Source organism: Oryzias latipes, chromosome 23 (assembly GCF_002234675.1).
Source record: "Oryzias latipes chromosome 23, ASM223467v1".
Classification (NCBI taxonomy): domain Eukaryota; kingdom Metazoa; phylum Chordata; class Actinopteri; order Beloniformes; family Adrianichthyidae; genus Oryzias; species Oryzias latipes.
The window spans coordinates 21,471,524-21,487,751 of NC_019881.2; the positions used below are offsets into that span (position 1 = coordinate 21,471,524).

Genomic DNA, 16,228 nt, shown 5'->3' on the forward strand with positions numbered 1-16,228 from the left:
TCAGCTGAAAAATGGGTTTGGCTCCCTTATCAGGCGGCAGCTTGGATAACTGGGAGCAAGTCAGACGATAAGCTGGCTTTAAATCATAACTGCTGGCAGAGGAAAATAAAAATAAAGAGTTTGGTAGGAGAATGAGCTTTTTGGAGGTTTTCTTTTCAGCAGCTGAGTGAAAACTGTGCTTAAGAAATGTGCTTTTACAGCTCCGTTATGGCGAGCATGCCCCACTTTTTTCATTTCATCTGTTAAGTTTTTAGAGACTTGAACAGGATAAAGCTTTGAGAGCCTTTGAATTCATCTGGAGACGTACAAATCCTGTGACTGAGAGCAGAAAAACACAACTCCAGTACTTTGCAGCCAAATACAGCCATCTCCAGCTTGTAATCATCTATATTTTAACAGCTAAATTATTCATTTAAAGGGTTTTCAGAACTTCACAGAGCGGCGAGAAAGGTGTTAACTCGTGACATCTGAGCGTCTTTGCCCCCCTGACTGTTTCAATTATACAGATTAGGCTCACTTGAAGGGGGGCGTCTTGATCACAACATGCGGGCAGACCGCGCATGCCAAGCATCCCGAGTGGGAAATGGTCTGGGACGCGGTAAAAAATAGAACGGAGCTGAGGGAAATGAGCCGCTCCAAGACCCAGTTCCGTTAATGTCTTTCCAGAGGTTTTTCCCGCCTCTGCCAAAACCATCCGGCCTCTTTGATCAGCGACACTTCAGAGGGATGAAGGCTCACCATCAGCATCCTCCCTCCATCCATCCATCCCTGCAGGGACCCAGAGGCCTAGAGGGCAGGTTATTACAGAAAAGCCGCTGTTGGATGTCGGTGCACGCATGGATGCGCCGCGCGGCTCTTGGGCACGCCTTGCTCACACATCCGTGCACGCACACGCGTTGCAGCATCCGTCAGAGGCTGAAGTGCAGCAGCTGTTTGGGTTTCATCAGCAGGATTGGCCTTGTTTCTGTTTGAATTCCACATTCGGTTTTCCTGCCCTCCAGTTCAGCCTCGTGTTCTCCTGCATCTTTTAAGGATCCGGACGTTTATCCAAACGCTTCTCGCCTGGGTTAACGCTGCCTCGGCTCCCAGCAGCCCCACACACGCAGGCGAACAGGTGAAGAGGACGGCAGCTCAGGGTTCAAACCCTCTGCAGGAGCTGTTGCACCAAACGCAGACTTCTTCCCAGCAAGAACGGCATTCATGTTTCCTCCACAATAGATCTCAGAGTGACTAAGCTTTTCAGCTTCACTGCAGACATTTATCATTTTAATAGTTATGTAAGTTAGCTTCTGCTCGGTCAGACTCGTTTGGAAATGTTCTGACATCGGCGCAGCAAACATTAACCCACCTGAGGCCGGCCTATTTCCAGGTGCTGTTAAGGGGCTCTTCAAAGCCGACATGTATTCAATATAAGGTCCCATTTCAGAGGCGACCTGCGGTCGGTCATCTCAGCACGCTCCACCCCGAACCGCAGGAACCTGGCAGGCTCTGCACAGTCTTTGATTTAACACAAATTTGTTTTTTTTTTCCTCCGTAAAATTGGCCAATTTGAGCGATATTGAATATCAGCAGAAAGTATCAGAAGTCAGCAGCTTCCAGCAAAAATGCCCGGCATTGGTTCCTGCTTTTTAAAAGTGCATCGAGCCCCCAGGCGGGGGACAGTAAATGGGAAGGGGGTGAGGGGGGCGATGGGGCCAATTGAATCGGTGGAGCTGCAGCAGGTACTGAGGGATGGAAGGAGTTCTGTCATAAAGGCAGGATAAATGAAAACGTGGGACGAAGGGCAGACAGATGATGGTTTAAGTGGATGATTGGTGGGCACGTGCACGCAGCCAGTGTGCGCACGCACCCTCTCCAGAGGTGCAGATTAGATCACCTTTATGGCTGCACCGGCCCTCAGGACACGCGGATAAACATCAACAGATAACCTACACATTAATTCCCATCTCTGCACCATCATCACTTCCTGCTCCACACTCCCCTCTGAGGCACACTTCCTCCTCCGCCATCCATTCACCCTCACTAACTCTGCTCCCCCCTCCTGCCCCCGCCCTCACTAACTACATCTAATAGTCCCGGGGCGGAGTGCTAGATCACGCTTCTCAATAAACCCGTCAAGCCTCCCGCGACTTCGTCTCCCTTCAGCTTCCAGAAACACAATAACGGCGACGGCCCCTCCCAACAACGCTTCCATCGATCACTTGGCTGTGTGGAACACGCACATCTATCACCACGCCGGCGCTGACTTCAGGCTCAGCATCCACCGGGACCCCGCTGCTCTGGACATTTTTTCATGTCATCGACTCCAAACCAACAATGGAGCGGCTCAGTAAGAAAGTGCTTCAGTTTGTTTTGATGGTCTGAGTCTGCCCTCCTTTCCCAAAGGCTTCAGTCAGCTAACCGAGTACCATGCGTGTCGGTAGAGTGCTCATTATACATCACTCACATGCACCCGTAAGGGGGGGTTGACCTGTATGGGTGATGCAGTTTTTTGGGTTGTCCGGGTCCGTGGAGGGTCAAAGAGGTGGCCGCCTCAAGGGACATCATGAAAACGGAACATACCATTGTCGTACACGTGTTGATACAAGTGTATCATTTTTAAAGGATAGTATCCGCCACACGCACTAATGACGTACGGGTAATGCTGTGGAACGGTGCCGTTATGCCACAGTCTAGTCATTAGTAATGTGCGAGTACTGACCAGATGCCGCACACACGTCTAAGTGGCTTTAGGAGGCCCATTGTCTGAGCGTTGGGTTCTGGGAAAAATCCATTCCACATGCCTGCGTCTCACCAACTTCACCCTTACCATTACATTTGTGTTGTTAAAGTGTTCTCTATGACCTGCCATTTGGAGCATGCCCATTGAAAAATGTACAACAACATTTTTGCTCAACGGTTTCACCGACCGGTCTACGATCTTAAAATTTCGCCAGCGTGAACCGCCTACAGGTTTATTCATTTGTCTTTTTTTCAGTTTTATATTTTATTTAGATTTCTGAAAACTACTTTTGTTTACGAAATTTTGTTTTGTTCTCTTTTTGAAACCAGAAAAGGTAGGTATTATGGCACATTTATGACGTTTGTCCATCGTTTCAGCTAAAAGGTATTTTAAATGAAACGCTTCATTTTAATAATACTTTATTAGTGTGAGGACACTGAAGAAGCATTTGATAAAACGCAAAAATCAAACATCATCCAATCTGCGATGTCCCATTGTACCTACATTTTTTGGTTTCTTGTCGCGTTTCAATTTTTACTATTTTTATCGTCATTTCTGGAAATCACTTGTTTTCCAAACGTTTCGTTTTTATGAAATGACACACGTTCTTTGAATTATCGCAATCCTGATAGGCACTGAGTCCGTTATAAACAGCATCCAGAACTCCTCCAGTTTCCCCTCCCCTCAGGCTAAGCGTCTGGGTGTCATCTTCAATGGCACCCTCTCCTTTCACTTCACACATCAATAGCATCACCCGGTCTGCCTATTCCCACCTTGGCGGCATCCATCGTCTTCGCCCTTCCCTCTGTCCTCATTCCACTGCCGTCCTGGTGCACAGTCTTGTTACTTCATGCCTGGATTACTGCAGCTCCCTTCTTTTTGGTTTACCACAAAAAACTCTACGGAAGCCACGATATGTTCAAAACTCAGCTGCCAGAATCACCAGTCAAACGCCATCCATCCAACACATCACACCTGTTCTGCAGCAGCTCCATTGGTTACTGATTACACACAGAATTAAATTCTAAAACACTTCTCCTGACTTTTAAATCCATCCACAGCCTTCCCCCCTCATACCTGTCGCCAAGAAACTAAAAACCCAACTTTCCAAACTTGCATATTTCCCCATAACTTGACATTCCTGGACTGTTTTAAAGTGTATATTCTACTGTACATTTTATTGCTTTTAACTTTTACTATCATGTACGGCGACCTTGGGTTCCTAGAAATGCGACTATCAAATAGAATGTATTATTATTATTATTATTAATTTAACCGTTAACACCATTAACGTTAAATTGGCGATAACATCTCCATAAACAATCCCATTTTAATTAGGGATTTTTTTATCTTACAGCTTTACGCATCAACACATTCTTTCTTCCTTTGATTCATAGTTGTGTCGTCTTTGTATGGAAACAAAACGCTCCGGAAATCCGGGGATCGGCTCCACATTTGCAGCAAATCAAATGACCTGCCAGCATTAGCATGCATCTTCAGGAGGACTGAGACGCACCAACGCGCCTCGCATCCGTTAATAGATCAGAAGGTAAACCCCCGCTCGAGAAATATCAAGCGGGGAGGGAGGGAGAGGGGCGGTTGCTGTTGTGATGCAGTCACAGGAAGAAAAGATTGTGCAGAGTTGGACTCCTCTGGGGAGGAAGAGGAGGCAGCTCTCTGACATCCCGCCTGCTCCCGCCGCCCTTCTCTTTGCATTACAATTCACTCTGTGTGCGAGTCAAGGTTAGACCTGACAGCTCTGCAACTGTGAAGCATACGTGCGCTTGAGCGTGGATGTTTGCTGCACCCAAACAGGTGGAGGAGGTGGAAATAAAGGGGGTCAACAGATGAGCAGGCAGAAGTTTGAACTCCTATCGGTTGGAGAAACCGGGATTTGGAGGGGGAAAAAAGCCAGATCGGTCCCTCGTGCGTGTCTGGATGTTTGTTCGATTCAATTATAAGGCCAGGCCAGAGGTTTGCAGAGGCTAATGGACTACTCTAATAGTCATTTTTACATCTTCATCATGAATATTTCATCAACAGAAAAAAAGAGACTGTGGGATTTGGCTCAATTTAGAGGATAAAAAGAAGATGAAGCTAAAAAATCCAAATCAGATCCACTGCAGTTCTGGGTCTGCAGCTGGACAACAAATAGGACTGGTCTGTTCATAAATGCTGGGGAACATCTGCCTGAAGCTCCTGTACAGGTTCCACCAGTCAGTCGTCTCCAGCACCGTCTCTTATGGGGAGGCGTTGCACAGACTAAAGGATCTCAGACTGGTGTCTATGGTTGGTGTGAGTCTGGACTCTGTGGAGACGATGGTGGATGGAGGGACTGAGACTAAAGATACAAAACACGGCCAGCAGCGTGGCGGTCCTGCTGGCCCTGGCCTGGATGGCGGATGTGATCACCCGGGGGGGGCGGTTGTTCTCTATCTGCTGCCGTGCGGGTGTTGGGGGGGGTTCTAGCTGCCGCTGCTGCTGCGGTGGGGGTCTTGGTGTGGGGGTGGCTGGACACTCTTCCTCCTTCTTTTCACATTCCACCATCCATTTTAGAAGAACATAAACACTCACCTGAGCACAGGTGTTAGCTCACCTTTGCACTAACAGTTTGCGTGATTGAATGAAATATTTCCCACTAGTTGGTTTTAAGGCATAAGTATGCGTGTGTGAACAGTATTTGTGTTGTGTACATGTTGACATGTGGACATTTTTGGAGCCAACAGATGTGTTTATAGCATATGAGTGTATGTGTGGACAGGCCCCGCCCTTATAGACTTGTATCACATCTGAACCTCACTGTTATGTGTATAGCTATCCAGAAACTTGTTGCTTTACGCTGCTTCATGGTTTTACCCCCCCCCCCTTCTATAATCACCCCCCCCCCCCAACATCCCTCTCTCTTCCTCCCTCTTTTCCTTTTCCGTCCGGTCCAACACAAAAGATTTTCAAATATGATTTAAATAAATAAAGTTTGGCCTCCATTCCAAAAGGGGTTTATTCAGACATACCTCTGGTTTGTCTGAAGATTCGTGACCCCTGTTGTTAAAGTAAAATATGTCCAACACAAGAGGCCCTCAGCTCTCATCTGTTTGTCCAGCTGTTGGACAGGACAAGTTAAAAAAAAGAAAAAAGATACAAAGCAGGGATGAGCAACAGGAACCAGCCTCTGAAGTCCGCCTGCGTCAAACAGAAGAGCTTCCTCAGGGACAGACTGCTCTCTAACATGGAAGCTGAGATCTATGAATCAATCAATCGATAGATTGATAGATCTATCTAGGAACGCTCTGGACTTGAGTCCAGATCTAGTCCTCTTCGGACAAACGGTCGGTGGACTGATGGGAGAACACGTTGGTGGGGAATCCAGATGTTTCTTTGTGTTGTTTTGGCTCAGCAGTGTGAACTCTCCCATGGATCCATTTTTGTCCAGTCTGTCTGACCTCTGACCTGAACTGAGACTCTGCTCCTTTAGTCCACGTTGTGTTGTTGGAGTCATTTTGTCATGATTTGGAGATGTCTTTGTAACTTTCAGAAAACCTTTTGGATTTTCTCAGACTAAAACTTTAACCCTTCAAATAATTATGAACTGTGAACCTGCTGACAAGCAATGTAAATGTATCTTGTGTGGAGGATAAGATATGTCCCAACCACTGCATCCTACTAAATGAAATTTGTTTTTAGTATCTACAAAAATTGGTTTTTTTCCAATGACATCAAACATGCAGGGGTGGGACTCTGGGAATTGTAGTTTTTGGTGGATTTAAAAAAAAACGGACTTGATAAATGTATTTCTCTGGTGCTCAGGAGGGTAATGTACCCGGCTTATATCATAAGTTATCGTGTTAGCTTAGCTTGATGCTGACTAATTTCTGTTGGATCAAACAACAAGAGGCAAATTTTTTAACCACACTAAAAACGTTCCTAAATACACATCAAAATGGGAATAGTCCCATTCATTTGAACAGTTCAGTCTTTAAAGTTTATGTATCCTGATAAAAAAAACACCAAACTTCTCAAAGGAATCCAGCAACATCCTTCTTTTCTGAGGGGAGTTTTTCCCTGGGGGGAAACAAAAGTAACAAATACTACAATGAGTCTTTGGATATGATCAACTATAAATGCGAGAAAAGACAATGGGCTGCAAAAAACAACGAATTAGAGCCAAAAAGGTGGACTCCACAGCAGTGAGGAGAATCCCTTTCCAAGCGAAGAGTGTTGGGTTGTGAGGACGGGTTTGTACCGGGAGGTAATGAGACGCTCGGGACAGGTGGTGCTGACCTTTCCACCAGCGCTGACTGTGATCGGGCCCCTGAAGGTTCCCCGTGGTGCAAAAGTCACACTCACATAAGCTAGCATGATGACTGAGTCAACGGAAAAGACCAACTCAACTGAAGTTAAGGATAATCACAAAGCGCCCAATCAAAGCTCAGGCAAATCTCGCTTATTGCTGAAGGCGGCGCAGAAATGTTTGATCTATTGGATGGACTGCAGAGTTCAGAAAGGGATAATTGGTGATTGATGGGGAAACAAATTTGAAAGATTTCAATGAGTTACTGATTAAAAGACAACAAAAGAACACGGATGCAAATTGCATAACTGTTAAAATCACCAATATAAGGCTGTATTCAGACTTGAAAGTCCGTTGGTCCGGACAGAGTCCGCTTAATTTGGACCAGATAGAGTCCTGAAACTTCCATTTTGACTTTTATGTCAACAAAACCATGTGACTACACCCCCAGTCAAAATATACCATTATGAAACCAACTGGAACTTTAGTCGCAAAAGGCTTTTCTGTGCCGTTTTCACAATAAAAGAATCCTAAGCGGCTGGCACACAGGAAATCAGGGTTCGATTCCCAATGTGAATGATGTGTGGGTTCTTAAGCAAGACCCTTCACGCTACTACCTAACTATAGAGCCATGATGGGGCCCCAAGTCTGGGTCCCGGATAAAATACAGGGCTGTGTCAGAAAGGATGTCTGGCTTAAAAATGCAGCCAAACCAGCTGTGCGTATCAGTGAAAGCTGATTCGCTGTGGCGACTCCTAAAGGCAGAAGCTGAAAGGTGAACATCATTTCACAATAAAAGCACACAAAGTCGCACTTCCAACCCCAGAATGAGCAACACAAAACCCCAAAGAGAGAATGCTTCCCCCAAAAAACAACATTTCATGTTCTCACCTCAACAATGTGGGAACCGCATGCGTGAACCATGGCTGCAGATGTAACCATTTCTTTCATCACTGAGACAAAGAAACGGTCATAAAAAATGATCAGACAAAGACATAAACTGGTCACGGTTGCCTTAGAATTTCACGTCTATGAACATTTTATTCCAGTGGTTTTGATAACAGATGTTTCAAAAGGGCTACAATTTGTTTCTTTTCATTATTCAAAGTATTAATATTTGAAACTTTTTAAAAAAACTGCCGGGCAAAAAGCCTCAATTTAGAAAAAAAAATGTAAAAAAATAAAATAAATGAGAGAGGAGAACACTTTTCATTGATGGGGAAAAAAACTTGTATTGTTTTAACTTAATGGTTGGTAAACCCAAATTTGCCAAATGATGTTTTCGACAAATCAGAAAATCCATTAAGTACTACATTAAAAGCACTAAAGTGAAAAATACTTGTGACCGTCACAAGCAAACAAAAAAGCACATTATGTTTCTGCTACCGAAAAAGTATTTCTGGATAAAAACAATAATGAAAAGTTAAAAACCAAACATTCCTGAAAAATCTGCAGGAAAAAATTAATTATAATAATTCCAGAAAACAAAAGAAGGAGCAGGTAGGTCTGTCTGTCGCTCTTCCTGTTCTGATGGCTCTTTTAGCCAAACAAAAACTGACTCCACTCCATGAACGTGGCTCCAAATCCCAAACTTCTCTTTTGCCACCAGATTGAGCGTTTAACACGCTTGAATAGATAGGAAGGAAGAACAGAGGAAGATCCAGGCCACAGAGGATGGAGGCAAAGAATGGAGACAAGGTAGAAAGAGTCCACAGAGACCTGCATGGAGTAAGCTCACCCTCTGGCAGAGGGAGTTACGCTGCTACGCAGTCCAAATGCGATGGCTGGCTGTTGACAACGATGCAAAAGAGAAAGCAAACGACAAAAGAGAGGGCGCAGCAGAAGATTATGATTCTGTTTTCTTGGTCCCCTGTTTTTGTGCCCGTCACTGCAGTACCGGGATGTGAAAATGCGACTGTGTTTGCCTGTGCATGCGCCGCCTCCTCTCTAGCATTTACATGGAGATGTGTGAAGGCGAAAACCCGCACTTCATTCGTTTCAAGGCCCTGTGATGAAACTCGCCTCTCAGAGCGCGGCTGACCTTATTTACAGGAAAACAAAGCACTTCCCCTCACCGCTCAATTCAGAAGGTAACGGCAGCGTGAAGCTGGGTGTGCAAATGCACACTTGACACTCGCAGGCTAACATGCTCTTACTGCATGCAACAATCAAGGTCATTAGATGGAGATGCTTGAGAGCGCCAAAGCATTCCAGAACGGCAAAAATGAAGTTTATGACAAAAATGAACTCATAACAAATCAAACAAGACGAGAGGTTTTATGCAGCAGGAAGGAAAAACGAACACAGTACCACAAGTTTCCACTCCATGTTTAACCGTGTTTTGATTTTTCACTAAATGCAGGCCAATCTTGAAGAGATATTTCTACAAAAGAAGCATCCTACATACGTTCGTAACCCAATGAAAGAAGGCCAGTTGGGTATGTTGCATACATGCTTCCATTAGAAAATACAGCTAACCCTTTAACACTGGAGCTGTTGCCCACGACACCAATTCACAAACGCTCTTTGAAATACTGTAACTTACGCAGTTAACATTATTCCAATGCATTTTTTGCATTATGCACATAAAGTGTTGCATGTCAGTGCAAAGCTGCTTTTCTCAGCGTTCAGAATTGGTTGAAATTACATGAACTGCATAAACGGTTGAAGAGAGTAACCGTAATTCAAAGAGTATAAAACCTAGATCTAACACTTTCGTGTTCAAAGGTTAAACAGCTAAACATCAGGTTCTGCTGCTATGCTGATGATATTGTGCTCTATGTTAAAGCATATATTATAGCACTCAGCCAACCAGATAGTAGGCCTATCCTAATTTTTTTTAAGTGAGATTTGCCAAAACATTTTTAAAATGATATATTTTCACAGTGTAAAAACTCAATACTAAAAATGGCAATACTTTACTATTTGGTACTTTTGTAGGGAAAGGTTTGAAATATAAATCCTGTGATGACTTTGCAACCTAAAGCCTGATCCTTCTAGCCCTGACTTTTTCCATTAATTAAGCTGCTCTAGACTCAGACCATCCATGGGGGAGGGGTTATGTTTTGTCTTTCCTAATTGTTTTTAAGGTTTATTTTATATCCCCATTTAAACCAGTATGTGTGGGTTTTTCATGTTCTTTCCAGGAAACAGACCGTGTCTGGTTCATCATTCTGTGTGAATGTAACGACTCGTGAGAAGATGATTCCAGATGAGCAATTTGGTCATTTAACTTTACAAAAAAAAAGAAAAAAAATGGTAAATGGCTAATTTGGCGACATGCATGAAAATGGTTTTCCGAAACAAAAGACCCCCTTCCACAGAGATAGACACACAAATGCTTTGTTATGGAGTTGGATGAATGGGAACAAATTCTCTGACCAATTTTTTGCACCAGTCCACTCAAGCTTAAAGGTCAGAGTGGGAAGTGCAAGATAAAGACTCCTTTGTGTGTGACTGTGTGCATGAGCTTAAGTCCTTCACAGCCTCCCAACAACCTTCCTTCTAGTTTAAATGGCATCCTTAACTTACTGACATTTCTCCAATACGGTGTAAAGCAGACGTGCTGGATCCATAAAACACGTCATCCAATTTGTCCAACGCTGCTGCTAAATTGGTTTCTAGACATGTTTGGTTACCATGACAAAGATGGTAAAGGTGCTCAAAATGGTCTAAATGTCGCTCCGAGCAACCGGTAATCTCCATCTTTACTGACTGAAAAAACATTTTGATGCTATGCATTTAAGAATTCACTTCAGTTACGTTTTTCAAAAGAACAGTTTTCCACTGCCTTCAGTTTTTTTGCAGTTGAGGTTCAACAGAGCCAATTTTTCTAAATGGTTTATTGCTCAAAATGTTTGGGAGGTAGTGTACTGATGATATTAACACAAAAAACCACAATAACACAGGATTGATAACAGATCCTTATGTACTGGATTATGATTGACAGCAGCTCCTATCCAGATTGATATTACCACAACTTCAACAGCCTGGTGTTGATTGAAACCTTTTGGAAAAAAAAGGTCGGAAACAAGAAAATGTAGTGAGGTGTATAAACATTTACAGGTTATGATAAAGTCCCACTATCTGTCACACACCTACAGTAAGTGTGCGAAATTTGGTATGACTCGGCCTGGGTTTTTAACCCATGGCCTTCCAGTCTTAGGGCGGACACTCTACCACATGAGCTGGCCCAATAAGTAAATAAATCCCAATAAGCTAAGACTTAAATACATTATTTCTTTCCATTTCTGCTAGAGATGGCAAAACTTTTACAATTTGCAACTTTTACAATTTACCGCTCCAACAAATTCTTGCAGTTTGATGTTGAACGACTACAACGGTAATGTGGTCAAGGCTACCACAAGGCTCATTGACTGGTTATACTTTTACTTTTTCTCTTCCTGCTTTTTTACCTTGTTTTCTTAAAATATTAAGATCCACCTTTTAGGATCAAATTATTCTCTTTAATCTAAATTAGAAAGTGAGTCACTTCAATCAGCTTTTTTCTGTTTTGCTACATTTTGTTTCTCACTTTTGTCTCAAATAAGTCGCTGTTTTGTCCCAAAGTGCTCTCATATTTATGGAATTTTAATGCTTAAAAACCGAAGTACAGTAAAGGCATTTCGAGATGGGTTTGAGACACACTCAAAACTTTTTGAGAAATCTTAATTGTCTGGTTGCTGATAGACGATAAGAAATGGAGCCATTGTCTTTAGCCTTATATCTCTAAAACCACTCTAGTCAATGGGTTCAAACTTTACGTAGATCAGTCTGTGAGCCCGTAGGCTGAAAATGTTCATGGAAAAGTTTCTACGGGGAGGGGAGGATGCTGCGGCCGACAGGTTGTAGTGAACATTTCAATAACACGTAAGTAAGGACTAAGTAGTGAGTTGCAGCCGTGTCGTACAAATTTTCCTTTCTTTTTTAATCCTGTGAACATCCCAAGGATCTCGTTAGTCCTGTTCACGTTATAAGTGTGCGCTCTTTGCATGCAGCCTCACTGGTAGAAACGAGGAAATCAGACGATCGGAGCGTAGTTTGTGGGAACGTCCTACGGACACACACGTATCACGTGTACATACACCTCGTCCATTCAACATTGGTGCGCGATCAGTAAAGAGCCAGTACTCGCACCTTACTAACGACTAGAGTGTGGCGTAAGGACACTGTACGACATCACCTATAAATCATAACTGTGTGAATTGAGTCATTTAGAGCTTCTCCAGTGTTAAATGGACGACCTGTAACACTTTGACTCCGTTTCATGTTTCTACAGAAAGTTCACTTGCGTGCCAATCTCTACATTTCCAGGACTCTGAGGCGTTGGCTGAGCTCATCAAGGATCCTTATGGATGCATGCTCTCAGACCGCCACACCACGGCTGTACACACATGTCCACGCAGCGACCTGAGGCCGGCGGTGGCGATACATCACCACCTCCACACAGAGGTGTCGGCCACAGACAACTGCTGCCGAGCCCCGGCAGCACACAGACATTCATCATTATGACACGCCAGCATAAAACAATGTTGCAGCTGGCGATGCGTGAAGACGACTTCATCACATCATACATCACGCGTACTGTACATGTTCCACCCTAAATAAAAACATTATGAACAAAACCATCAGGAACAAAATGACAGGGGGATCTTTCCTATTGCCAACACATTTTTTCCTCCGTTCTCTGAGACTCTCGTAATGGGAGCTTGGGAGGAAAAAAACAACCACCACCGCAGACTATTTTCTCCTAATCTCCACATCAGATAAGTCACTATTCAAATCCAAGCAGATGTCTGTCCAGGGGCATGTAAGCCGTCGAGCAATCACTCCTCTCCTCTGCCAGTCCTCCGATGTCAATTCTCACCCAGCTCCCTCTGCCTGATCTCCCTTCACTTCTCTTTCCATGTCTCAGATTAGGTCGCTGTATCAGTCTGATCGGCTGTGATTTGCCAGAGGGTGTTATCAACCTTCTATAGAATGGTTAAGACGCAATTTTTGTTTGAGTGGATGTGTAATCTGCCACCGATCCCGAGCCCAATCGACTGCCTGTGCCGGATTCCCGGAGACGCGGCAGGATAGTGAGGAGTGATTTGCAATTGTTTGATGAAAAATATGGGGTGGAGGGGTGTCATTTCCCCAAAAGAATGCATGCGGTGTGGACTTTTAAAGGCAGAGGAGCTGATGACAGCCTGGTTTTTCTATGAAAGCTTTCCTCTGGAAGGAAGCAGGGACAATTCTACAAACGTACGTTCACTTTGACCTTCTGCTTTGTACACGACGCTTGTAAATATTTAAACTCAGTTTCTGAAATTTTAAGCATTGGCCGCGACCATTTCTGTCCAGCTTAAGAGCAACTACACAAACATTTCTCAAGAGAACCTTGTGCTGTCTGTCTGTCACAGGATCCTTTCAGCTGCTAGCTTCATGATTTGTGTCCTTTCAAGCCTGGAGAAAGGGTCACGAAGGGGAAGTGAAGGGATAAGTGGGCGGGAATAGGTCACGGAAAGAACCAGGGGGATTTTTCTTTTCTGTAAAAATTTAACAACTCCGTGTTTCTGTTTGCTCAAATTTCAGATACCCCTGCAGCGAGGACACACCATACCCCGAGGAACCTCGCAGTTTCGTAACAGGAGGGAATTCAACACTGAGTCGAAGGAGGTGAGGGGTCACGTATTTCCCAGACACGGATCCCATTCTAGGCCAGAATGAGACTGGAAAGTCAAGGGCTCACAGGGAGTCTTGACGCTTTGCTGTCCTCTTTGCCGTTCCGCGTCAAACTGACAAGAAGCTGAAGGCGGGAATCAGGAGAAACTCTCTAAACACAATGATGCAAACAATAATGTCAAAGGATTACCAGGAGCACCTCTCCAGAGCTAAATAGCCGTGCTCCAGAGGCGTGTTTGCGTAAATACAAAGTGTCATCTCCATAAGCGCTATCTGCTCCAACCTGTCCGCCTCCTCCCCGGCTGGGTAACGGGGCGCAGATAGGCCTGTCTAATTCCAGAGACACACATTATTCGGAAATCCCTCATTGCGGGGCAAACGCTGCCTCAGCCGCTGATGCAAAACATTTCTGAGGGAGGAAGGGAAGGGAAGGGCGACGGCGTTGTCGTATCCCCGCCGGCCCAATGGAGCCCATGACACTGATTAATGAAAAAAACGTCTCGTCACCGGCGCATCTGGGTAATAGACTACAAGGAGAGTCAATGAGAGGAGGCTCGGAGGGATAAAGTGCACAACCTGCTCCGACGTCAGCGATGGAGTTTTATTAAAACAGCAGCTGCTGTTCTGGAACCGTTCATCATCTCCAGTGATGAAGTCGGTTTACCGAAAAACCTGACCCACATTTGACCAAACCCGGCTGACCATTCCTGCAGATGTTGGACCACAGGGGTGGGAAATCCACGTCCCAGGAGACCCAAACACCAAGAAGATCCCAACCCCCACCAGGTCTACAAGAGCCCCAGCTATCGGGGTCAGGACTCTCCTCTTGAGAGAAAGCTTTGAGATGTCACTGTCAACACCAGAATCTGGACTGGTCCTCGTTCCAGACCACTCCTGAAACCCAAACTGGGAGCTTCTGAACGTCACACGTTTGCATCAGTCGAAATGTCTCGTTCATGTTTGGGACTTCTGAGGAGTTTTTAAACTTTTAGTCATCGGGATGTTTCAATTTATTTTCTTTGATGTAAAATGAAAGACAAGTTTTTAGTTCCTGGAGATCTACTACCTGCGTGTTTTCAGGTTCGGACCGAACAGACCTGAACGAGGAATCAGCAGACGCCCATGGTGGCGGATCAAAGATTGGAAGTTTAGATTCACTTTCAGAATTGGACTTTGATTCCAGGAGAATTTCGCTTCCTGATTGTGTGTTTCATTTGAATTGCAGCCCAGATCGAATTCAGTGTCGGACCAGACAGCAGAGAGAACAAAGACCTCCTAATCATCACCTCCATTCTGCATTAGGAGGATTTCTGAGGTTTGCTTGGATTTTCTTCCCCGGATGAGGCTGAAGCTGTGATGCTTCAGGACAAAAAGCGGGGAGCTCCTCTCTGCTCCTCATCATCAGCAGGAGGAGCAGAAGTGGGACACGCGGGGGGGACGAAACCCGCCTTTGTCCCGCAGATTCTAGAGTTTAGAGGGAAACAAGTGGAGCGCGCGGGTCGGGCTCTGCAGATGCCGGACTTTCAGCTGCCTCGCGTGGCTGCGATCCGCTGCGCGCACGCACGCCCGCGCGCACGCGACAAAGGGCGGAAGCCGCGATTGAGAGCAACTAGGACACGCGGCGCGGCGGCTTCACAATAGCATTCACTCATCCCCACGCGTGCCAGCAGCCGCGCGTGCCATTTACCGACGCAGAAGTGGGAAGAAGCGGAACTTACAGTCTGTCCCCGGGAACGAGCAGGCGGCTCTCCACTATCATCTCAGGCAGGAAATCCAGATTGTAGGATGAAGTCATGTTGCTGCCTGTCCGGACTGTGTGCGTGCGTGCGTGCGCTGGAGTGTGTGCGCCTCCGCCGCTGTGCGCCCTCCCCCCGACAAAATACAGGCGCGTCGCTCCCGCCCAAACTGCGCCTGGCCGCCGAGACGGAAAGGGACAGGTGCAAGAGCTGAGGCCTCCCTGAAGGCAGTGGATCCAGCCGCGCGCGCTGCGTCCGCATCCAGCTCCGCTCACATTCTCCTCTTCCTCTCCCCCGCGCGCCTTTTCACCTCTCTCTCTCTCTCTCTCTCTCTCTCTCTCTCTCTCTCTCTTTTCTTCCACCCGTCCTGCGCGAGCGCAGCTCTGCAACAGCGCAGCTCGCGGACCGCTGGGGGGCGTGGCGCGGCGCGCGCTCCCAGCCGCGGATTGGCTGCTCCCGTCTTAAAAATGAGCTCCAGTTCTGGATTTGAAGGTCTGCTGTCATTCCGTTGAAAGAGAGAACATTTGGGAGGTTTCATCCAAGAGATTTAAAAAAATAAGGAAATAAAAGAATTTTGTTAAGTTTAGGAGGAACATTCTTCATTTAAAGCAAAGAGCTGAAGGTCAGGAAGAGTTCTGTCTTTCATGAACACCGATAAAAAAACAAAGTTACTGCACAGTTTTTGGTCTGTGTTCACGTCACTCTGGACTCGCGTTCAAGCGACCACTTTCAGTGAAAGTCGATGTAAACGCGCGTATCGGATTTTTCGCCTTCAACAGTCATTGCTACGTTTTTAAGACCGTTTTCAGGCTCCAC

At 45.4% G+C, this 16,228-nt stretch overlaps 1 protein-coding gene across 13 annotated transcripts in view; it reads right to left on the reverse strand.

Annotated features, from left to right (window-relative positions):
- celf2 (CUGBP Elav-like family member 2) overlaps positions 1-16,228 on the reverse strand; it is a 219,168-nt gene that overhangs the window by 128,347 nt on the left and 74,593 nt on the right. Inside the window, exon 1 of one of the 13 annotated variants that reach the window (XM_023952427.1) lies at positions 15,395-15,732. The exons of 11 other annotated variants lie outside the window; for them this stretch is intronic. In XM_023952427.1, the coding sequence (XP_023808195.1) occupies positions 15,395-15,471 (77 nt within the window). In that variant the 5' untranslated portion in view covers positions 15,472-15,732. Of the gene's footprint in view, positions 1-15,394; positions 15,733-16,228 lie in introns of those variants that run through there. One more of the 13 variants, XM_023952435.1, reaches the window with a different exon arrangement.